This window comes from Leptonychotes weddellii, chromosome 8 (genome assembly GCF_054177405.1).
Source record: "Leptonychotes weddellii isolate Sample4059 chromosome 8, ASM5417740v2, whole genome shotgun sequence".
NCBI lineage: Eukaryota > Metazoa > Chordata > Mammalia > Carnivora > Phocidae > Leptonychotes > Leptonychotes weddellii.
Window position 1 is genome coordinate 9,239,065 of NC_138376.1, and position 25,248 is coordinate 9,264,312.

Genomic DNA, 25,248 nt, shown 5'->3' on the forward strand with positions numbered 1-25,248 from the left:
TCAAATCAGCTGTGAAATAGGAAACAAAACCCATCCGTCTAACGCATTACTCATGCCTGGCTGTTTGCGGTTTGCACACACGTCCCTGGCCGGTCCCTTCTGATCCCCCGTGGAGGGATGGCTGCAAAGTTCTCAGCAGCAAATGCTGTGTCTATTTTACTATATGTTTATGACGGCTTCACTTTATATTTGCCCTGGAAATGTTACTGATTGCCTTAGTCACTGCCTGTTGCTGGCATTCACCACCCCATCCACCATCACATGAGTTAACCAGAGCAAAATGGTTATTTTGTGAAGCAAACTGGAGATTTCTCGAAACTAGAGAAAGGAGAAAGATCCCGATTTTTGAGACATGTGCTTATAAAAAAATGTTATATACTGTCAAGTAGATATGTTTTATATTATATAAATATATATGTTTTATATTATGCATGTAATATGTTATATATAATACATATTTTATATATGTGTAATATGTTATATATAAAATATATCTATTTTATATATTATATGTAAAATATATACTTCATGTATTATGTATTTCTATATTATATATAATATATAACATTACATATGTAATATAAAATACATAAAATATATATTTTATATGTGTAATGTTATATATAAAATGCCTATTTTATATATAAGATGTATATAAAATGTCTATTTTCATATTATATAATGTATATTATATGTAAAATATAATATATATACTTTATATACATATTATATATATTTTTTTATAGGAAAAGCCTAACCTGTTTTAAGAAATTATCTCACACTGAAATAAAGGCTTTTTCTTCCATTTCTCAATCAAAAGTATAGTCTGTAGAAGAGCAGGGATGTGGTGGCCCTCAGCCCACATCTGGAACACTGTAGTTGCCATCACGATTTCGGGGGACACTGATGGATCCGAGCTGAAATACTGAAACAAGGCCCAGGTGCCCTTCAGTCTGTTGGAATTAATTATAAGGAAAACTTATTGATCCCACATATGTAAGAATGAAGCAGAACTTTTAAAAAAATCAATCAGGAAAAATGGTAGATCTATGAAAAGGAGAGCAATAGCAAAACTCAAAATGAAAATACTCAGCGGCAGATAATAAAAATACTGAATGTGCTGGCAGAATTCACGGTGTGCTCAGACCATTTCCTTCTCCTCGTAATTGTAAAGGGAAAAGAAATGAACATGGATGTAGTTCCTACTGAATGCCGGAAGCGTGTTTTAGCTCATATGTATTGCGTGAATACTTTGTGCTTAGGTACTCTGCTAAGTGCTTACTACGTAGTACCTCGGGGCGCCTAGGTGGCTCAGTCGGTTAAGCGTCTGCCTTCGGCTCAGGTCATGATCCCGGGGTCCTGGGATTGAGCCCCACGTCGGGCTCCTTGCTCAGCGGGGAGTCTGGTTCTTCCTCTGTGCTCTCCCTCTCTTTTTTTCTCTCTGTCTCAAATAAAGAAATAAAATCTTTAAAAAATATAGGTAGTACCTCACTTAGTGCTCACCCCACTCCTGCAGGGCATGTAGATTTATCCCCATTTTAAGATGAGGAAGCAGAGACTTGCCTTCTGTAACTTACCCTAAGCACAGATGCTCCGATCAGGGCTAACGTAGATGACCTCCTGAAGCCACCAGCAAAGGCTAGCCCTTTCTCTGGGCAAGGCCAAAGCCCTTACTCCATAGTGGGAATGGAAAGAGGTGGGAGATGGGGGCCGAGATGGGGGCCTTTTGTACCCAGTGGTTGAGATATTTTGAAGGAAGACTGGCAAACCCAGGGGAGTAACTAGACATAAGAGTTAAGTGGTAGGGAGGCCCCCACAATGAGGCTCTGCTCTCACCCCTGGGGAAATGATGCGAAACCATTGGGGGCAGGGTGGAACCAGAGCGGATGCTGGTTTGAGAGGCACGATGGGGGAAGTTGGAACATCCATGTGGAAATTCCCTACAGGCCGTCAGGGGAATGAGACTGAACTTCAGGTAAGAAAACGTATTCGGATTCTCTCTGTGATAGACACTGCACTCTCTCACGAGCATGGTCGTCTCTCACAGTGCTCTTTTGGGAACGTCATTATGGTTGACATGTTCTAGAGGAAGAGACGGAGGCTCAGAGAGGTGAACTATCTTCCGAGGCCACAGTGCTTTGTTGTCAACAGGGCACGACTGACTTGATTGCATTTCATTTGTCCATTAAACATTTTCTTGCCAGTTGAGAGTAGAGTTCTTCCCTGCCCCCAACATTATTTGTTGTCTTTCATTTGCTATGAGGGCCTTCACTAAAAGAGGCCGCCATTTTTGTGTGTGCATTTATAATGTCGTAGACGTTCTGGGGAGGAGATTGGTATTCTGAAGAGGTGAAGTAGGGAAGAGACTGGTTTAACTTGTAATGAGTGTTTGTCCCTGAAGAGTGTACTGCGCTCTGTGTCAGAGAAACCCAAAAGCTTCTATTTATACTGCAGGAATACATAGCAAATAATACAGACAAACCCAAACTTAAAACACGAGTGCATTCGGATTTTATTTTTGAATGTTGATATAATTGAGCATTTGTTCTGCAGACCAGTGTTTAGTCCAGTTTAGGAGAAAAACTTACCAACCCACCAGCATGGATTATTTCCTAGAAGATGGTTTTAGAGACTTGGTTAAACTTTCTGAACCGATAAGACTGGAAATCCCTCATTAGCGGAGGTGAGGCAAGGAACCTTTTAATTAGACATTGTTGCACCTAACGTCTTTGCTGGAATTGGCTGGTGGTGTGATTCATAAAGGAATCGGGGAAAGAAATCAAGGAAGAAAAGTATTTCTGTAATACAGATGAAAATGTGCCCTCAGTGAAGGAGGTGGGGTGGAAGCCCTTCTCAAGAGACGATCCTAATTTCAACAGCCAGTATTCATAGTTCTTGCAGTATGCTAGACCCTGGTGTAAGTTCTTTGAACATGTGAACTCACAACAAGCCTATGGGGTAAATGCTGGTATTATTCCCACCTTAGAGCTAAAGGGACAAGGCACAGCTGGTGGGCGAAGAAGTCAGAATTATAGCACCGGCAGTTAGGATCCCAAGCCTGTGCCCTCAGTCCCCCAAAAGAAGGTCATTTGATGCTCGAAAGCGGTTCATTGCTAGAGGTCGCTTGTTTCGAGACACTCCAGCCCATATGCTAGGACCTGGCCACATTGTCCCAGGCAATCCCTTAACAACTCCGTGAGATAGGGCTTATTCCTATCTCCATTTTCTTAAAGAGGAAATCAAAGCTTAGAAAGTTGAATAGCTCCCCTAAAGTCACCCATCAGCCAATGCCAAACGCCAGCACTGGAGCCTAGACCCGTGTGACACCAGAGTCCAGCCATGCACTGATTGGCCAGCAGGGAACAATGCCCAAGCGTTGTAGGTCTCTCAATGCAAAGAATCGGCAAAGCATTTCTTCTCTTGGACCAGCTTCTTTTAGCAGTCGATTTGACAGTGTGCCTGACTTCGAGGGTACTGACATTCTTCCAGGGAAAACGTAATTTTTTTATTTTAAGTGAATGAATACCTGATTAAGTTAATGACGCTGAGCCAGGGGGAGGAGGAGCCGTTTGGCAGCCGAATTCTGCAGGGTTCCTGGCAGCTCATTCAGCGTCCTCTGTGCTCCACCAGCTTCGAGCTGGCCGCGTGTGAGCCCCGTGACAGACTGAAGTAATTATTTCAGCTTTTTGATTGAAAACAGCTGCAGGTAGCGAGTTATCCCATTGTCCATTTTGTTGGTGATTGGAAACGACTCGGGCATCTTCGGCTTCACTATGTAGCCTCATTCTGAAATAAATGAAGGTGGAAAGTAGGTTTCCCCCTTGGTCTGCTTTTCAAAAAACCATTCATCTTTGGAGGGTCAGAACTCAGCCACCCATTCACTGAGTGTGAGTCATACCCCTAATTTTAAAACAAACATTTATTTCGGAGAGAATTCTTATCTTGGCTGATTTACAGCTTGTCTCCCTGTCCTTTCTATGCTTGATTTAGGCTGGGTTCAATAAAATTGTTGTCTTTGTAAATACATATTCCTTCCAGTAAATCCGAAGATGACCAGAAGCATTTCCTTGGGATTGATGGTTGAACAGTCTGGACATGGTTTGGGATAATTGGACGTGGACCTTCAGAGGCCTTCCCATGTAGCACACGTCTCTAACAACCTCCCATATGGCCCACTTGTACTTCCTGCTGCAGGAAGGCTCGGAGGTTAATCATCTCACATGAGAATTTGTGTTTGAAATGGAATCTCTAAGCGCAGATGCTTTTCAAATGCACAGTATTTTATGTTCTTTGTCATGAGTTCAATGTTTGATCCAACACTGTATCATTATATCCAGAAACCTAGAAAAAGATCCAGAAACGCTTTGCCTTTTAGGAGCCAACTTCTAGGAAAGACGAAACTGCAGTAGGCAGACAGAGGATGAGGACAATAAACCAACAAAGACAGGTCGGCAACCTAGAATGTCAAGGGGTGATGCAATTTCAGGCTGTACCCAGCACAGGGGGGGGTCACGATCTAAGGAGGAGGACACACGAACACAAGTTTCAAAGACAGCGAGGGCAATGAAGTAAGACCAGGTAGTTATTTTAAGTGCTGGTGAGCCTCGGAGAAGCAGGGCATGGGCAAGACTGCAGTGGTCTTGTGTGGCTTGGCTGAGATTTTGGGAACGTTTACAAAAGAAAGTAACAGTCAGGGTCCCCGCTGCGGGCAGAGGCGTGGAGGGGGTGGCGGGTGTTAGCCCAGGGGCCAGACTGGGAGGAGAGTGGAGCAGACAACTGTAGGACAGTGGGGGTGTTGTGGGGGGAATAGGGCAGGACACGGAGGAGAGGCACGGGATATGGGGTTGGGAAAGAGACACGTGAAAGAGAACTTAGAACAGTGGTGCTCAAAGTATGGTTCCCAGACCACCAGCATCTGTAGCCTCTGGGACTCCAGATGTGAGAACCACTGGATTAGAAAACAGGCAACGGGGCGCATTTGTGGAGGTGCAGCGGTTGGTGTGGAAAGGGCTCAGAGCCGAGGGATACGCGCACCCAAGGGTCCGGAGCCCGGGATGTTTGAGGGTTGGAACGGGACACAGCTGCAGCCGCTTGCTTACTGTTATCCGTGGCGCCTTCACGCTGTGGTGACAAGAGTTGAATTATGACAGACACCGCATGCCTTGCAGAGCTGAAAATATTTACTAGGTGGCCCTTCCCCCAAAGCTTGCTGTCCCTGACACAGAGGGTGGGGCTGGCCTCCCCTGGGGATAAAGTACAGCGTGGGCAGAGGAGGATGGGGATGCTAGCCAGCCCTCTGTCCTGAGCCAGCAGCGACGGGATAGAGAGTTTGGGGGTGCCACCTGAAATGCATCCTCCTTACCTTCTTATCGCTCGTCGTCCCTGCTGGGAATGTGAAAAAGTGCGTATCATCAGAGGGCTTTTAAAGATGCCCTGAAGCCCTGAAGTCCTGCCAGGGAAAGCAGGTGATCTCTAGCAGGTGTTTTGGCGATTTGTGCAGCTCCAGGCAGAACAGGGGGGAGGGGTGTGAGAGGGGGGCGGGGGGGGCAGGGGCACCGCCCAGTTTGAAAACAAAATTGCAGTGGATTCGCAGACTTTTAAAATCGTGCCTTGTAATTTTGAGAAATTCTTTTTTATCGTGATAAAATATACATAACGTAAAATTTCCCATCTTAGCCCCTTAAAAGGGGACACTTCAATGGCATTGGGCACATTCACGTTTTTGGGCAAACATCTCACTATCCGTCTCCAGAACCTTCTCATCATCCCAAACTAACTCTGTGTACACACTAAAACAGTAGCTCCTCACCCCTCTCCCCTACCTTGGTCACCTCTGTTCTGCTTCCATCTCTGGGAATTTGCCTATTCTAAGTACCTCTTACAAGGAGAATTGTACAATATTGTATTTCTGCATCTGGCTTCTTTCACGTAGCATGATGGTTCCAGATTCACCCATCTTGTAGCATGTATCAGAATCCCCTTTGTTTTTAAGACTGAATAATAGGGGCACCTGGGGGGCTCAGATTTTCAGCATCTGCCTTCGGCTCAGGTCATGATCTCAGGGTCCTGGGATCGAGCCCCGCATCGGGGCTCCCTGCTCAGCGGGGAGTCTGCTTCTCCCTCTCCCTCTGCTCCGACCCCCGCTCTTGAGCTCTGGCTCTCTCTCAAATAAATAAATAAAATTTTATAAAAAAGACTGAATAATAAATTGCCCAGTGTATGGCCAGACCACGTCTTGTTTAGCCATGCATCTGCTGATGGACAGTCTAGTCATTTCTACCTTTTGTCTCTTGTGAAGAACACTGCTGTGGACACTGGCATACGGTGTCCCCTGAGCCCCTGCTTGCAGCTCCTCTGGGTGCACACCTAGAAGGAGAACTGCTGGATCACATGAGAATTCCACACTGAACTCTTTGAGGAACCACCAGACTGGTTTCCCCAGCGGCTCCTCCATTGTACGTTCCCACCAGCTGTGCACATGGGTTCCAATTTCTCCACATCCTCTCCAATGCTTGTTATTTTCCTTTTTTTATTTTTAAGTAATGGCCACTCTCATGGGCTTGTAAGTGGTATCTCCTTGTGGACATGTAATGGATGTTCCAAGTGCAGTCAGAGGAGGCGAGAGCACCATCTTTCTGTTGGCGGGGTGGGGCAGAGGATTGGAGGCTGTATTTAAGCATCATTGAGACATTCTGCCGAGTAGTGGTGGAGGGAGCAGGAACTCAGAGATCACGTGTGTGATCTCACCAAAGGCTGCACATTAGAATCCCCCAGGGCGTCTTTTAAAAAAAATGCCCGTGCTGGTCCCCACCGTCAGGGATTTGGATTTAGCTGGCTAGAGTGAGTCTGGACATTGGTACTGTTTTTAAAAGCCCCCCCCCAGGTGAGTCTGATGGGCAGCGAGGGTTGACTTCTTGGTCTGTAGGTGCAGAGAGTAAGGCCCCGGGACCAAGGCTCCTGGGTTTCTTGTGCCTCAGCCCAGAGCTGCTGCCCCTGACATACCTGTTGTTGAGCAGAGCCGAGAACACAGGGAAACCACTGCTGTCCCAGGCATGTGTGCAACTTCCTTTGTGTCCTGCAGGAAGTACTTCCTCCAAAATCTGGAGAGCCAGCGGATGGGGCCCAGCCCTCCGTTCGGTCCTGTGGGATGGTCAGTATCTAGTGGCCATGGGAGACTTCCATCAAGTCCGTTCATTAGCAGACTGAGGATGTTGAGACACCAGCGAGTTAGCTGATGGGTTGCCCCCATTGCTCCAATATTCTAAAGTCCGGACCTTGAAAATTGAACCACTCGATGCTCTTATATGAGTGTGCCACTGGGTAATTGCCATGGGCAGGCCTTCTCTGTGCTGTTTATGAATAACCCGAAAGGATCACTTCTCAACTGGGCCCTGGCCCAGTTTGGATTACGCTGGGTACCATGTTCTCCTCCCCCTTTCTGTTCTCATTTGCCTGGCCACCGTTTGGAGGGACACAGATTTGGACTGATCTAGTCATCGGTTAATGACTTGTTCTCATCCATGAACCCTGGTGGACTTCATTTATTATGTTTATTTTTTTAAGAGAGAAAGCACGAGCAGGGAGAGGGGCAGAGGGAGAAGCAGGCTTCCCGCTGAGCAGAGAGCCCAACTTGGGGCTCCATCCCAGGACCCCTTGATCATGACCTGAGCCGAAGGCAGACGCTTCACCGACTGAGCCACCCAGGCGCCCCTGTTTATAATGGATCTGTTTAAGTGTATAATCATCACAAGCTATAAGAAGGAGTTTATGGGCCAAATACAAAGTTAGAGAGAACGGTTCTCACAAGACTGCCCTTACTTCTGACAACAGTTACAAATTTGGAGGGGTTCCCCAACCACCCTCAGTTTCGATCACTCACTAGAAGGAGTCATAGAACTCACAGAAAGCTGTTATACTCACAGTTATAGGTTACCACAGAGAAAGGATACAGACTTCAGTCAGCCAGGCGAAGAAGCATATAGGGACGGACTCCGGAGGGGCCCAAAGATGCTGAGCTTCCAGGCGCCTTCTCCCCACAGAGCTGGAGGGTCTTACGTCTTCCCTGCCATGATGTGTCCGCGTGGAGAATTGCCCCCCAGGGAAATTCCCTTGAGCTTTAGTGTTTAGAGTTTTTATTGGAGCTTAATCGCATACCACCCACATGGCTGCTCTTTTGTCCCCAGCCCCTCCCGGAGGTCGGGTGAATACCTTTAATCATGCGTGCCTCCGGAGGTCGGGAACTGATACTGCCTGGCCCAAAGCCCCCATTCTAATAAATCACGTTGTTAGACTGTCTGGTGGCCACACCCCTGCGGGCAAACAGACATACTCCTATCAGGCAGGACGTCCCAGAGGCCAGACCTGTCTTGGAGTCGGGTTAATCCTGCACTGCATACCAGCAGATCCACTGCACAGTGCAAGAACGGGAACCAGGCGCATGTAGCAGATGCACCAAGATCTCCATCTTATTTTTGCCATGTATGAGCCATGTAACCTTAGGCAAGCCACTTGCACCCTGAATCTGAGCGCCCTTGTCTTTGCCACGGCATGATCGTACGCTGGTTGCTCCTTGTCTGGAGAGCGTCGCTCTAGCCTGCACCAGGAAAGCCTGACTTCTGTGATACCTGCTTTGCCTTGGGGAAGCTGGGTCCCAGGAGGTCTCAGGGCCTTTGTAGTCAGGAGGACTGAAAAATGGTACAGTATCCTAGAGACCGGAAAACAACCAGAGGAGGGAAAGCAACATTTACTACCCTGGAGGAATGCCTCGTTAGTTGATGGATTATCCAGAGGCTCCCACTTTCCTTTCATCCAGCCACATCAAGGGCCGTGAATGCTTTGAGATCCGCCCGCCTCGGAATGCCTCAGTGCCAGAAAGAGATTTCTGTAGCTTGATGGAGATTTTCACATTCTCTGTTCATAGATCTCCCAGAGATCCAGCCCCTGGTGGCTGGTCGCATGTGAGCCTCCTGTAGGTACTGCTGGTGCTCTGCTTTGTGCTACACAGCAGGGCTGAGGAGAGTGTGTGCAGGGAGACAGCTGACAGCCTTCCTGTGGGATGTGGAAAGACGATTCTGCATTTCTCCACCATGCCTTTTGGGAATTACTCATCCAAGAAGTATTGCGGAAAAGCAAGCCGAGGGGAATAAGGAACCCAAACACTTACCCTTTACCAGGAAATGCCTGTAGCTTGAGTTTGGCATCCCCCCTTCTGTTTATTCTGCTCGTGGATGTTGAGTGGCTTGCATGCTCTTTGGTGTGAATGAGGGCCTGTGCTTTGGGAACTATTATCATCCCATCGATCAACTGAAGAAAGAAAATAAATTCTCAAATATCCGCGACTTTCTCTTTTATGTAAATCACAGGGGTAAGGGGGAAAAAAATCCAGGTGTTTGTAAGGATTGATAGTTTGAAGGTAACTGTATTGATTTTAGCATGGAACCAGGAGGAATTAGCAGCAGGTGGGTGTGGGAGAAAACCGGGAATTCACAAGAAAGCATTTGCAGAATTAAAATTACGATGGCTACTGTTTTATTGAGTGTGTACATTATGCAAGGTGCTGTGCATGGGCCCAGTTCATTGGCAGAGACATTAATTACAACATGACACATGGTTGAAATGCTCGCCTCCCTAAACGGGGCGCTTGTGTCATTTAAGATTAAAATTACATTAAAGGAGAAAATATATTACATAGGCAGTTAGGGGCGAAGCCAGATTTAGAACCTGTACCCTGCCCACCCATAGCTTATTCTTTTTATTACGCTCTGTCCTCTTTCTTAGTAGTAGTAATAATAATATTGATAGTATCAATAGTATTCATAGGATTCAATATTTTTTCTTTCTTTCTTTCTTTTTTTTTTTTAAGATTTTATTTATTTGACAGAGAGAAACACAGCGAAGGAGGGAACACAAGCAGGGGGAGTGGGAGAGGGAGAAGCAGGCTTCCCGCGGAGCAGGGCGCCCGATGCGGGGCTCGATCCCAGGACGCTGGGATCATGACCTGAGCTGAAGGCAGACGCTTAACGACTGAGCCACCCAGGCGCCCCAGTATGATTCAATATTATTCATTCAACGTTATATGTAAAATACTCCTTCCTATCAGTATTCGTATAATAATATTAATTCTTATCCTGATACTGCAAATATGCCAGTGGATGGGAATGCTTAGTGAATTCTGGGGTGAGATATACCCGTACAGTGTTAAGAATATTAAATTGAGAGTCAAAAAAATGACAGATTGTTGTCCCCCCAGCCCCAACTCTGTGTCACTGTAACCAGGGCTTTGCACCTGTCGCAGGGGGGCCCGGGGATGAGGCAATGAAGGGGGCCAAGCACCGCTGCCCTCGGAACAGTTCTCTCTAGGGCAGGGTGAGAACCACCCGGTACAGGGCACTGGAACATGCCTGTGCACCAGCTCTTCCCAGTCTTCAGCCAGACCAGTGAATACGTGGAGGTTGGGGTGTCCCCGTGTCGCGCGTCTGGCCCCCAGGACACTGGAAAGCAGCTTGGGTGTCGAGACAGGGAAGGTCTTGACAGAAAGGCATTTCCAGCTTTTCTTAAAAACTCAAACCCCGCTGGACGATTCATTTGGGACCGGTTTCAGTCCAGATGGTTATCCCTCCAAGTGATTATTTTTCCGTCTTGAGCCTTTCCAGGAATCCCAGCGCGGGCAGGCTGCCAGGGAATGCTGGTGTTGCAGATGCTTCAGTGACATTCCACGTGAGCTAGCACAGCCCAGCTGCGGGCCTCGGCCTCTCCCCCCCTTCCCGCATCCTGTCCTCCAGCGCACACGAACGCGGGCCATGTCCCCGTGCGGTGGGCCCCACCTGCATGACGGCTCTCCTTGTGTCTCCATGGAGGGGGGCAAAACCCACGCAGAACACCCCCCGCCCCCATCTCACGGTCATCGTGTTGGCCAAGAACCGTAATGGCAGAAGCCAGGAATCTGAGTCAAGTTTCGCCCAAACTTGGTGAAGGCTGTGTCTTTCTGTGTGGCTCGCAGGCGTAGCAAAGAGCAGAGCCCCGCTTCGGGACAAGGGACACGGTGGTTTAAACGCTCCTTGCCGAGCGGAGGAAATGAGCAGAAGAACAGCCAGAGAAGCCGTGCATCTTGAGGAATCCCCTCGGACATCTCCATCAAGGCTTTCAATCAGAAGGATGATCCCAGATGCGATTGTATTCTTCTGAGTGGATTCATACCTTCTAACCATGTATTATGTTTAGTGACCCTACCTGTTGCCACGAAAATTTATAGGTGAGGGGCGCCTGAGTGGCTCAGTCGGTTGAGCACCCAGTGCTTGGTTTTGACTCAGGTCATGGTCTCGGGGTGGTGGGACCGAGCCCCGCGTCAGGCTTACACTCAGCGCAGTCTGCTTGTCCCTCTCCCTCTGCTCCTCCCCTTGCTCTCTCTCTCTCTCGCTCATAAATAAATAAATAAAATCTTTAAAAAAATTTATAGATGAACAGGGCCCCCAAAACTATTCTTCATGGTGCTCCTACTATGAAGAGCAGGGCTTTTTTCTCTGCCTTTTCGTCATCCTACTAAAATCCCAGATGCTGGTGGTGGTGGTGGATCCCTGTCCCCACAGCCAGTCCCTGCCTCAAAGGGAAACGCTGTGTGGTGTGTGTCGTGGCCACTGGCGGAGGGCACCTACACCTTGGGTGCGGCCTTGAACTTGCTTTTTGTGATGCTGGATGGGGAGCAAGTGTGTCCACGGTTTTGTACGTCTGAGCCACACTGGATGTCCTCTCGGGGGCCTCAGCTCTACTAAGACCCGGATCAGAATTGGGTGGGTGGCATTGAGCTGGGTGCTGGGTGGTGCTGGGGATCCCCAGCTCACTTACCCGTGAGGTGACAAGATCCTGGTCTCTCCTCCTTAGTCACCCCAGCCGTGGCACTGAATACTATGTTGGCCGCAGTCCATGATTAGTAATGGCGCCAAGTTCCTTGGATATCTTTCCCCCTCTTACCTCGATGCATCCTGTCTCTTTCCCACGTGGAACAAAAGGATCTTTGCCACTGGGCTGCCATCACCATGGTGCATCCCAGTCCATCAGTCTGCCCAGCATCATGGTTGGAAAGAACAAGAAAGTGGTTTCCAGTGTTGTCTCCCTGTCTGACTCTGAGGCCTGTGTCCCCATGGAGGTAAAAATACAAACCCCAAGAGTGTGTTGTGAGGAGTAAATAAGATGTTGAAGTTGAGTTATTGGCATGTATTAGATGACCGATCAATGGAAGCCATTCGTATTCATTTCCTAGGGCCGTCATAATCAATTACCACAAATGTGGTGTTTTATAAAACCATAGAAACTTATCTCACAATTCTGGGGGTCGCATGTCTGGAGACAGGGTGTCGACAGGACAGTGCTCCCCCTAGAGGCTCTTAAGGAGGATCTGTCCTAGACCTCTGCAGCTTCGGGTAGCTTCTGGTGTTCCTTGGCTTTGAACCATAAAACTCTTCTATCTCTGCCTGTGCGTCTCAAATCTTTCTCTACCTTTCTCTTACAAGGAGACTTGTCATCGTATTTGGGGCTCCCCTAGATAATCTCATCTCAAACCCGAGATCCTTAATTACATTCCCTTTTTTCCAAATAAAGTCACACTCATCGGTTCCAGATGGACATACCTTTTGGGGGTCCACCGTTCAGTCCCCTACCCTGTCTGATTAGTGATACAAATTAAGGGACACATTTGTGTGTTCTTTATGTCCTTAGGCACTTGTGTAGACTGTGCATGACAAGCTGTCATCCTTTGATTTTTCTCTCCGAGCTCATTACACTTCTGTGAAGATCAAGATCCGTGTCCCAGGTTGCAGAGGAGAGAAGGGGGGGTCTGTGTGTGTTGGGGTGAGAATATCAGCCTTTTCTCCATAGTTGCACTCACCTCTCAAGAAGTCTCTGGCCTAACGAGACCTGGGTGGGAACCTCCATCCCCTTCAGAAGCCACCTCATTTTGGACCAAGAGACCTGCCCAGTGAAGTTCGATGCTAGACAGAGCAGAGAGAGCAAATAAGCAGTTTTCATTGAGGACGCAGCAAAAAGAAAATTGGAAAGTAGGCAAGGCTTATAATAAGCAAGCCCCCTTGACACAGATAAAATCACAGTCTCAAAATCTTTGCGATGAAAAAAATATAAAAGTAGGTGGCCTGAGCACCTGAGCAGGACTAGAGATCTGTGCCACCTATCTGGGACCATCAACTAGAGTCTCCAAACTCAGTCTCAGTGGTTGGGGTGACGCAGAGATCCCTACCTCATTAGGCAGCCCAGGTCTCAATGGTTGGGTGACGCAGAAATCCCTACCTCATTAGGCAGCCCAGCCCATTTTTAACAGTTCTGATTACTTTCTGATTTTTACTGTACATACTCATGTAATGTGGGGCTCAGTTCTGTTTTCCTGCCTTCCATGGACAGCCCTTTATAGACCTGAGCATTGCACCTACAGTCCGGCTTCTGTACTTCTCCAGCCCACACATTCTCCATTGGCTCTTCTGTTACTTGCCTGCCTTGTGTCCAGACCTCTCACTCCCTGGACCCACCCCACTGTGCCCTGACCCCTTGGACTGTGGCTTTACCAACATACGATGTTGCAGTATTTATCCCTTTATTCTGAACATTGCGCTTCTAGAAGTGAAGCTTCTGATTACTCCAGTCTTTCAGGCCCATACCAAACTGTTGGCTCCTAGTAAATGTATGGTCAAACAAAAGATTCCTGGGCCGCTTCATTTGAACCAGATCTCTCCAGCCCCTGCTATTAAATGCATTGAGCTATTGAAACCGAGGGCAGGCATTTACATTTATTCTCCTGAATCTTAATTTTCTTGGTTTTGTGCCATCATTTCCAGCTTCTGAGGATATATGGGTTCTCCCCACTATCTGAAAGTAGAGCGTTCCTATGAAAACTCTTGTATGCCAAAATGACATTAAGTGAAGGCGCAATTATCATTCATTTACATGGAGAAGGTTTTAGCGTTCCCAGGCCCTCAAAATAACCTCTCTTAGGCTTTCCTGGTACCTCAGGACACATCTTGCTAACAGATGCACAAAATAAATCCAGATAAAGCCCAGATGCTGCAAGACAACGGTTCAAACTCTGGCGGCTTGATGCAGAGATGCTGGGTGTAGTTCCCAGGAAAGGCGCTTAGTGGCGCCACTCTCACCGCTCAGGGTGCACGCTGCCTCTCCATCCCGTTCCCGAAAAACAGATGCCGAAGGCTAGCTACCTTTGCTTTTTAGCCTTTTTTTTGTAAAAGCAAAATCCTCTTTGGATTTCTTTTGGTTTGCAAAAGCAGGTCATGTACGTCTTTAGCAAAAGCAAAGTGTGTAACACAAACTTCCAAAAAGTGGAGGATCCCTGTATTTGAATATTAATGGCAATGATAGATAAAGCTTCTCTTCCAGCTTTCTCTTACCTCTAAACATGACAACAGAAACGCCAATAAAATGTTGAGCAGAATAGAACTAAAAATAGAGTTCTGGCATATACCATTTGCCCCACACGGTCACTGAACAGTTAAAGGCCACAGTAAGTACTAGAAATGAAGTAAGTAGTTGATGAATGTGAATGTGTGATCCACGTCCCTTGGGGCATGCTTGTCCAATCAGCGGTGAAGGTATCTGATTGTGCTATCATCCAGCCCACCTTTCTCCATCTTGGGAGGCCCACGGATGATGGGGTTAGGCCTCCTTTTCATATTTAACCTAAATGCAGCCCCTTCTGCAGGGCACGACCCCGACCTTCCAGTTTAGCAGCAGTATAAAACAGAAAGGAAGATTGGCACGCTCCGGACTTAGAGAATCCTGGCTGTGCCCTGGTGACCTTGCCTATCGGGGCCAGATGTTCTGTTTCCTAAATGCTCATACGGTTTTTCCAGAACTGACCCAAGCTCAGCAATCTGCATCTCTCCCTCTTTAACACTGAAACCGTGCCTCTGTGGGATCCACTCAAACTGAGAAACTCACACCACGGGGCGTGCTAGGCAGAGCAACCCCGTTTACTGCCATGACCTTGGGGTGCATTTTTAGGACTGTCTGTATCAAGTTCTAAGGAGTGACTCCCACTCAAAGCAGTTCATTGTTATTTACAAGACTCAGAGTCAGTGGGGACCCATTCCCACATCTGCGGGCTCAGAGGCATCTTGTTTTCCTATCGTTTCTGAAAGAGGGTAAATCCATGGTAATGGGGGAAATTTTTTTTCTTTTTTTTTAGATTTTTGTTTTGTTTTTAGATTTTTATTTATTTATTTGACAGAGAGAGACACAGCGAGAGAGGGAACACAAGCAGGGGGAGTGGGAGAGGGAGAAGCAGGCTCCCCGCAGAGCAGGGAGCCCGATGCGGGGCTCGATCCCAGGACCCTGGGATCATGACCTGAGCCGAAGGCAGTCGCTCAACCGACTGAGCCACCCAGGCGCCCAGGAAATTTTTTTGAATTAGGGAGATGGAAGTGTGGGGCTTCTTTTGTTAAATTTTGTTTTTCTTCGTGGAGATGACTGAGTCATGTATAAAATTGATGATAACAGCTTTTTTAAAGTGTGTTTCCCTATATTTTTTGGAGACACAAAGAACCAGAAGAAAAGGAGTATTAGTTACTTAGAACTATATTGAGTCAAAGTGACCCCAAAATAAACCCCTGAATATTCCCTAAATATTAGCTGCTTATCTCCAAGGCTCCATCCACTGGGTGCATATACAGCACCCAGTTTTGTTTCTCAGAAACTACTCCATCAGAAAGAGAGGCTAGAGATGTTCAATTTGTTTAGGAGCTGATGATTAGAAAATTTAATCTCATACCTGAGGTTCTGAAACCTTTTTGTGCATATGAATCATCTGGAGATCTTGTTAAAATGCAGATTCTAGGGCGCCTGGGTGGCTCAGTTGGTTAAGCGACTGCCTTCGGCTCAGGTCATGATCCTGGAGTCCCGAGATCGAGTCCCGCATCGGGCTCCCTGTTTGGCGGGAAGCCTGCTTCTCCCTCTCCCACTCCCCCTGCTTGTGTTCCTGCTCTCGCTGTCTCTGTCTCTGTCAAATAAATAAATAAAATCTTTAAAAAAAAAAAATGCAGATTCTAAATCAGGAGGGCTGGGTGGGGCCTGAGATCCTGCATTTCTAGAGCTGCTGGGGGGTGGGAGGAGGGGGTTGGCGACTGGCATTGCTGGTCCGAGGACAGCACTTTGGAGAGCAAGGCCTTATGCCACTGAGCTAAATTATAAAATAGAGAGAAATGTAGTCATAAAGAATGCATTTAAGATGAGTGCATTCAGAACAGAGGTTCTCAGGCAAACCATACCTAAGTTTGCCTTGACTCATCCAGTATCTTTCTTAATAATAATGTTTGCACAATGGGATCTGCATGTGTGGTTCTCTGGTAACTTAGCATTTATAAAATAGTGTGTGGCCCCATGTTTGAAAGAACTCTTTCTGTTGTGCATCTAGAAACGAGCTCCCCAGGGGCCCAGGTGAACCACTAGTGTGTTTCAGCCCCAAGAAGGTTATTAGGGACACTAAGGCCATTTGCAGCTAGAAAGAGACCCTAAAAGCAAAAATCTTACTCTCCTTTTTTCTTCTTCTTCTTTTTTTTTTTTTTTTTGTATCTCTTTCTGTCTCCCTTCCTTTTTTCCCTTCAGTGCTCTTCCACCTTCAAAATATACCTCTCCATTCTTTCAATGCCGTGAATAATCGAACAGCCTTCAAGGGACCTGGTGGCAAACTGTGGCGCCCTCTGGTGGTTTCCTGAAAATACAGCGACTCAATCCCCCCTCTCAGTGCTTATCCCTGATGGGAGATTCAGATAGTACAGAGCTGGTGAACACAGAGAAGGGACGCATGCCCCAGAATTAGAAAGCCCCTCTCTCCTCCAAGCTGCACTGGTAAATAGGAGACATGGTCCTGCTAAATGTAGCGGGAGGATAGATTAAAATTTTTACCAGTCTGGCCCTAGGTTTTCCAGCTCCTGTGTTAATCTCTGGATCCTGGATTTACCATTAGTATTATCTGGAAAGAAGTTCATCAATGGATTGCTTTTCATAAGGCCAATATGTCTTACTGGTCCATTAGCAGAAGACCAGCCCTGGAGTCTCTACAGAGACCCTGAGGGCCAGCTAAGCCAGTGTCTCTCAAATGAACACTGTAAATAAACCAAGGCACTGCTGAGAACCAAGTCAGCATTCCTTTTCAGATTCGCTATAGCTGGGTTCTTTAAAAAGTACCTTCAGAGGGGTTTTCTGGTTTTGTATATTGTGCATTTGGTTGTACAAGCAATTTTACATTTGCATTGCTAATGGATCTCTTCTGAATGTGTTTGACATTTTGCTTGGCTTTGAAAGGACTTTTATGCTGCTGCTTTTTCTTCCCTCGAGCTGCCTTGGGCTAATTAACCTATTCTCTTACTGGCTGGGCCTACTATATGCAAATGTTCTCATTTTGGATTCTGACATATCACTCTTGCATGAACATCCCTAATGAAATCCTGTGGGGTTTTATTGGAGCAGTGCTGCTGTGGAACCAGCAGGGGGCGCAGGGAACGCTTTGCTTTGAGCAGATCTCCTAAATGACTTTCCTTTGCTAGTTGGCCTGGGAATGTGAGAGCTTATACAATTGTTTCTTAAGTGACTCTTGAAATCTAAAGATAAAAGATCATTGTCAGTACTTTTTAAGCAGCCAGAAGGGGCCGCTGATTTTTTATAATTTTGTAGTTTAATTTTGTTCTGTCATTCTTTTGAAAATAGCACTGTGGCGCCTGGGTGGCTCAGTTGGTTAAGCCTCCTACTCTTGATTTCGGCTCAGGTCAGGATCTCAGGGTGGTGAGATCGAGCCCCCGCGCAGGCTCCTCGCTCAGTGGGGGGTCTGCTTGAGGATTCTCTCTCCCTCTCCTCTGCCCCTCACCCCGCTCATGCACATGTGAGCTCCCTCTCTCTCTAAAATAAATAAATAAATCTTTTAAAAAATAGTACTTACCATTTTACAAAAAAAAAAAAGAGAGAAAAAAATAGCACTGTCATCCTGATTGATTTGCAAATACTGTGTGTAAATTATGTGCTGCACTATTTATAAAAGAAGGCTACACAGAACACAGTTACTTTGGACTTCTAGAAGCTCTAGGTCAGGAGGGCAAATAATTGACATTACTCCTTCAGCACAGATATTTCTCCAGCATTAACGTCCTCGTTTCCATCCCAGTCTTTTTTTTTTTTTTTTTAAGATTTTACTTACTTATTTGAGACTGAGATGGAGAGAGAGAGAGCACAAGTGGTGGGGAGGAGGCAGAGGGAGAGGGAGAGGGAGAAGCAGACTTCATGCTGAGCAGGGAGCCCGATGCAGGACTCGATCCCAGGACCCTGAGACCGTGACCTGAGCTGAAGGCAGACACTTAACTGACTGAGCCACCCAGGCGCCCCTCCATCCCAGTCTTTAAAGTGCCTCTCTTGTCACATGACAAATCCTGTTGTTATTGAAATGACCTTTGACATTGAGACACCGAATTTATACACTTCTACTTCATATATATCTGGATCACAGCCATTAAAGATGGGGACTTCCTTTTGTGTCATCTGCCCTTTTGTGTTGATGTTCTGTCATGATGCTGAAGCAAGAGCAACAAGGACTACTAAATCATGGACCAAAACAAAAGTTACAGATTAGGGTGGGGGAGTATAGCTACACAGATGACAGAGATGGGGGAGAAGCTGTTACAGGCAGAGGAGAGGAAAGAGGGCATGTTACAGCAGGGATGTCGCCACTGCTCGGGCGTTGGCCAGGATCGGGTGCTGAAGGCAGCTGCCTTGTTGTGTTTGCTTTAAAATCGGATCGTAAAAAAAGAGGGTCTGGGTAGTAGGATGCCAAAACCCCCCGGGGCCTGGAATTCCCAAAGCCCAAGGCCCATGCCGCAGCTTCCCAGGATCCCAGCACATAGCACTGCTCCTGTCTGCAGCTGCTGCCTGGACGGGGCACTCACACCTGCTGCTTGTTAGCCCGGTTCCTGTTGGTGCCATTGATGTTCTCTGTCTGCTGCCAGTGGGCATCCATGTGCACACACAGTCATGGTGACTTGGGGCTCACTGGTCACTGAGAGACTGAGCTGTGTGCCCATAACACTTGGCTCCCGGCCCACTATTTATAGATCCAGGGCTAAGCACACGGGTCTGATTGATCTGAAAGAGGTTTCATCTCTAGGGTTAATTGTGGGTTGGCCCTTCCCAAGGAGAAAGGGAGGGGGAAGGTGTGAAGAGAAAACTCAGAGACTACCTGGAAAGAAAGAAAGGAATGAAGGGAGCATGTGAAAAAGTCTTCAATGCATCCACCTTATTAGCGCATTCTTATTCTTGTTTTTAAGCATAACCATATTCAGTTTTTAACTGTCTCACAGATTTCTTTTGGCTTTCTGTTACCATATGAGTAGCTGTACTGGGAATTCTTTGGAAACTTGTAGAGCACAAGATTATTTTTGGCTGCCTCTGCTGAGTTGGCATGTGTAGTGTGTGTGTGTGTGTGTGTGTGTGTGTTAGGGAAGAGGGAATGGTTGTGGATCGAGTATGGCCCCAGAGTCAGGCAGAACCTTTGAGTAGTAGCTCCAATAGATGAGGCTTCAAACCTTATGCCCAAAGACCGCTCGGGACCCCCACTCCTCACCTGCTCCTTCCCAGCACCTGCATCTGAGGCTGATTCTCCCCAATGTCACCCTCCCTGTGGGCTTCATTTGATTTTCCAGCAAGGGAATGAAGAGGTGAGGAAGGGACCAGCGTTTCTGAAAAGGAAATTTAAGAAATAAACCATCTACTCTCTAAGAAGAAAAGAAAAGGAGAGAGGGTATTGAGAAACAGGTCTTAGGAGATGCAGACGGTCTTAGGGGAGTTGTTAATGCCATAAAAAAGCATCTGCTGTGGGGCGCCTGGCTGGCTTGGTCAGTTCAGCATCTGACTCTTGGTCTTAGCTCAGGTATTGATCTCAGGGTCATGAGTTCAAACCTGGTGTTGGGCTCCATGCTGGGCATGGAGCCTACTTTAAAAAAAATTAAAAAATTGAAAGAAGTCATCTGCTTTAAGGTTTTGACTTGCCCGGTATGTTCCTCATCTTTCTGACCTGCTGTCCAGCACGGCCAGTGTTTTTTGTGCTTTCATGCTGGGGCTCTTATCAGGTTTTGGGAATTCACAGTGAAGCCAGAGGCCTAGTCTCAGTCTGATATTTTGATTTCCTTTTCCTCCTGCCCTTCCTCCTGCCTTGCCTCCTCCCCTTGTCCCCCACCCTCTTCCTTTTTCCCAGCTTCCAGAGCTGCGGCCAGTCGATCGAACCCACGAGGAGATGATTCCTCATGAAGAGCCTGGATCCCCTACAGAAATCAAATGTGACTTTCCATGTATCAGACTAAACCCAGAGCCAGCCAGACAGTGAAACAGTCACCGTGGAGGGGGGACGGCGAAAAATGAAATCCAACCAAGAGCGGAGCAACGAATGCCTGCCTCCCAAGAAGCGCGAGATCCCCGCCACCAGCCGGCCTTCTGAAGAGAAGGCTGCCGGGCCGCCGAGCAACAACCACCGGGCGGAGTCTGGGGCATGGCTCCCGGGCAACCCCGGGGGCCGCGCCCCCGGGGGCGGCAGGCACGGCCCGGCGGGGACTTCGGGGGAGCTCGGTTTACAACAGGGAATAGGTTTACACAAAGCGCTGTCCACGGGGCTGGACTACTCCCCGCCCAGCGCGCCCAGGTCCGTCCCCGCGACCAGCACGCTGCCCGCGGCGTACCCTCCCCCGCAGTCGGGGACGCCGGTGTCCCCCGTGCAGTACGCTCATCTGCCACACACCTTCCAGTTCATCGGGTCCTCCCAGTACAGCGGGCCCTACGCCGGGTTCATCCCTTCACAGCTGATCTCCCCGACGGCCAGCCCCGTCACCAGTGCCGTGGCCTCTGCCGCAGGGGCCACCACTCCATCCCAGCGCTCCCAGCTGGAGGCCTATTCCACTCTGCTGGCCAACATGGGCAGTCTGAGCCAAGCCTCAGGACACAAGGCTGAGCAGCAGCAACAGCACCTGGGCAGGACGCCGGGGCTCATCACCCCGGGGTCCCCCCCACCCACGCAGCAGAACCAGTACGTCCACATCTCCAGCTCTCCGCAGAGCGCCGGGCGCACGGCCTCTCCTCCGGCCATCCCCGTCCACCTCCACCCGCACCAGACGATGATCCCACACACGCTCACCCTGGGGCCCTCCCCCCAGGTCGTAGTGCAATACACCGACTCCGGCAGCCACTTTGTGCCGCGCGAGGCCGCCAAGAAAGCTGAGAGCGGCAGGCTGCAGCAGGCCATGCAGGCCAAGGAGCTCCTGAACGGGGAGGTGGAGAAGGGCCGGAGGTACGGGGCCCCGAGCTCGGCTGACTTGGGCCTGGTGAAGGCCAGCAAGTCCCTTCCTCACCCTTACGAGTCCAGGCACGTGGTGGTCCACCCCAGCGCCGCCGAGTACGGCGGCCGGGACTCCTCGGGGGTCCGGGCCTCTGTGATGGTCCTGCCCACCAGCAACACCCCCTCCGCGGACCTGGAGGTGCAGCAGGTCACGCACCGGGAGGCCTCCCCCTCCACCCTCAACGACAAAAGCGGCCTGCACCTAGGGAAGCCCGGGCACCGGTCCTACGCGCTGTCACCCCAACAGGCTCTGGGCCCCGAAGGCGTGAAGGCCGCCGCCGTTGCCACGCTGTCCCCCCACACGGTCATCCAGACCCCACACAGCGCCTCGGAGCCTCTCCCGGTGGGACTGCCAGCCACCGCCTTCTATGCGGGGACGCAGGCACCGGTCATCGGCTATCTGAGCAGCCAGCAGCAAGCGATCACTTACGCCGGCAGCCTGCCCCAGCACCTGGTGATCCCCGGGACGCAGCCCCTGCTCATCCCGGTGGGCAGCGCCGACGTGGAGGGGTCGGGAGCAGCCCCCGCGATAGCCACCTCGTCGCCCCAGTTCGCGGCCATGCCTCACACCTTCGTCACCACCGCCCTTCCCAAGAGCGAGAACTTCAGCCCCGAGGCCCTGGTCACGCAGGCCGCCTACCCCGCCATGGTGCAGGCCCAGATCCACCTGCCTGTGGTGCAGTCGGTGGCGTCCCCCGCCTCGGCGCCCCCCACGCTGCCCCCCTACTTCATGAAAGGCTCCATCATCCAGTTGGCCAATGGGGAGCTGAAGAAGGTGGAGGACCTAAAGACAGAAGACTTCATCCAGAGTGCGGAGATCAGCAGCGATCTGAAGATCGACTCCAGCACAGTGGAGAGGATCGAGGACAGCCACCACCCCGGCGTGGCCGTGATCCAGTTTGCGGTTGGGGAGCACCGAGCACAGGTAATGTTCACCCCCCCTCACTGGCACAGGTAGGGGCACCCACCATGCCCCCATCATCGTTCTCCTGGCAAGATGAGTGTCTTCCAACACTCTTCCAAGATGAGTGTTCCTTACCCGCACCTCTTTTCACACTTCCAGGCCCGAATGTGCTGTGGGGAGAATTCAGGGTTTTCATGTATACCCAGATTGTAGATCTATCCTCTTTCCTGACCAGGTTCTGTGAGAGAGATGAGCCCCAATGCCCCAAGGCATCCGCTGTTTGTAATGAATTCACTTCCACGCTCCTGTAGACGGGGGCTGGTAAGGGACCATCCTCTGTAGGATTCCGAAAATCACCACTCAAGATTTTTTTTTTTTTTTTTTTAGTTCTCTGGTTTAAATGAGGAATCCTGCTTGAGAAACGCTGCAGGGCTCAAGGCCCTTCTTGGGGTCATTGTGCTCTTTGTCCCTGTCAGGAAAAGACAGTGCTGGTCAGGGCGGGGACATTAGATGGCCACATCCCGTTCCAGCGTCTGTGTTTTAAAATGTAGGTGCTATTATCATTTAGGTGTGGTGAGGCCAACAGATGAGGACACGGCCTGCCATTGAAAAGGTAGCTTGTTCTACTCAGATCCCTAAAAGACGGGGTGCGCCATGCAGGGCCACCCGCAGGAGCACCAGGGTCAGTGAGGAGGCAGGGGGGACCAGGAGGGAACATGGCCAAGAGCCTGTACGGTAGTTTCCGTGGGAAAGAATGAGCAACATGGGGTAAGCAGACTGAGGATTGGCTGGCGTGAATAATTTCAGGGGGCTCTGGGTCATAGGGGCTATCCCTGGGTGTCTGGTACCTGGGCCTGAAGTGATGAGGGCAGATAGATGTGAGAGCCCAGTGGAGGAGGTGGGTTGGGAGTGTGGGTGTTTGGTGTGCATGCGAAGCTAACCCCGGGAGGGGCAGTCCCTCCAGTCAGCCAGGCTCCAAGATATCAAAAGCATCAGAATGTAGAAAATCAAAGGCATGGTTAACATTGTCTGGGAATCCCAAGGTGATCTCCTGTGCATGTAGTAAGTAGGAACCCCAAGGGGTAAGATTCAGTCAAGGTCAGGTGTGTTAAAGCTTGGAAGTGTTATTAACTCTATGAATTTCTACGGTCTCATTCAGTCCTCTCTTTTACAGTGTCTTAAATCACTGAACGCTTCTATTCCACAGCCCCTTTATAGAAAACAGCACTTTCCCTGTCCACGTGGCTTGGAGACAAACAGGTTTGGCCCCCAGGCTCGGGGCTTCCCTGCTGTCGAGCCCCTGAGCCCTGCTCTCCTGGGAATGTTTCCATGGTGGACTTTTTTTTTTTTTTTAATATTTTATTTATTTGACAGAGAGAGACACAGCGAGAGAGGGAACACAAGCAGGGAGAGTGGGAGAGGGAGAAGCAGGCTTCCCGCGGAGCAGGGAGCCCGATGCAGGGCTCGATCCCAGGACCCCGGGATCATGACCTGAGCCGAAGGCAGACGCTTAACGACTGAGCTACCCAGGTGCCCCTCCATAGAGGACTTTGAAAAAACCCCAAAGTGACGGCGCCTCCTTCAACTCTTGAGTTGAGAACGGTCAGGGCATAGGTGATGTTTGGGAAAACAAAACAAAAGAAAAACTCGTTAATGATTTGAACTGTTCTGAGTGTATTTTTAAGAGATCAAGTTGCAGGGGAGGGGGGATTATCCAGTGTTTTCCGGAAGGGCTTGTGAATGACCGGATGTGGGGTCTGACACAACGTCAGAGGCCCTGCACTGCCAAGAACTTTTAGCCTCCAAAAATGTCTTTTCTTCTGGTGCAATGTCACCGTAGGCTTACAGTCTTTGGTAAGATCAAAGAGAGATTTCTCAAAGTTCAGATTTAAAAAGAAAATAGCGAAAATCAGGATTTTTTTTTTTTAAGTGGCATCTTTATTTCGAACTCCCTGCCCGTCCCGTAGGTGCGGCTCGCTCCCACCTGCCTGCACGCGTTGGAGGTGGGCATGGGTAGAAGGAAAACAAGTTGTCTTTAGCAAAGTTGTCTTCTAACAGACTCCAGGTGAAGAATGGAAAATAAACAAGAATTGAAACTGCATTTTTTCATGGCACCTTCAGCCCTTCAGGCGTTACTGTGAACGGGGGCAGGCACGGGAAGAGGTGTTATTTCAGAGAGCTGCTGGTTCCTTACCCGCACCTCTTTTCACACTGATAATTGAGAACAGCTCCGGCTGCAGACAACATCTCCAAGACCCCGGCATCCGAGTGGATGCGAGCTTCCCAGGCCTCCCGAGGTTGCGGATGGACCCGGCATTCTGTGTTTCCCTGCTCGGTACTTTGCACCATGGATGCTTGAATGATAGAGTAATTGGCTTCCCCATGAAGTCTCTTTTCCTTCCGGCAGCCAGACCACGAGTCTCTGCTGACAGCCAGGGTGCAAATTAGAAGGTAGAATCTTTGTCACGGCCTGTTCGCAGGTCTGTCAGGGCGGCCCCGCCTGGGGGTGCCGCATGCTGGGGAGGGCTGTCGCCTGCTAAAAAGGTGGCTTGGGTTTTGAGCTGGAGAAATAAAGTGCAAGGCCCCGACAGGGCCAATGATTTGTCGCTTTACCCAGAGGCCTATCAGAAACAGGCTGACATCATCACAGCTAAAATACTCCACCAGCTGTGCTCACCACGAGTGACAGAATCGGGATCAGGAGAGAATCAGAGGGAAAGTGAGAGGGGGAGGAGGAAGGGAGCCAGAGAGCTGATATCTGGATTTAATTTACGTTCCGAGGGCTGCGAGCTTGCCTCCCTCACCAGTGTGGTGCTGAGAAGTTTTATCCCCTGGCCTGGAGGAGGATCAGCCGTGTCTTCTCAGCTCGTTAGAAATCACTCACACTTGCACCCATGGGGAGATTTAGGGATGTGCAAATTGTTTAACTTAATTAGCAAAATCACAAAATTGATGGGGGAAGTTG

General features: G+C 49.0%; 1 protein-coding gene across 14 annotated transcripts in view; it reads left to right on the forward strand.

Moving 5' to 3' along the window:
- ATXN1 (ataxin 1) overlaps positions 1 to 25,248 on the forward strand; it is a 380,804-nt gene that overhangs the window by 343,281 nt on the left and 12,275 nt on the right. For 13 of the 14 annotated variants that reach the window (XM_081827636.1, XM_081827640.1, XM_081827641.1 and 10 more), the window contains one exon: positions 20,249 to 22,304. The exons of the other annotated variant lie outside the window; for it this stretch is intronic. In XM_081827636.1, the coding sequence (XP_081683762.1) occupies positions 20,409 to 22,304 (1,896 nt within the window). In that variant the 5' untranslated portion in view covers positions 20,249 to 20,408. The remainder of the gene's footprint in view (positions 1 to 20,248; positions 22,305 to 25,248) is intronic. 14 annotated transcript variants of the gene reach the window in all.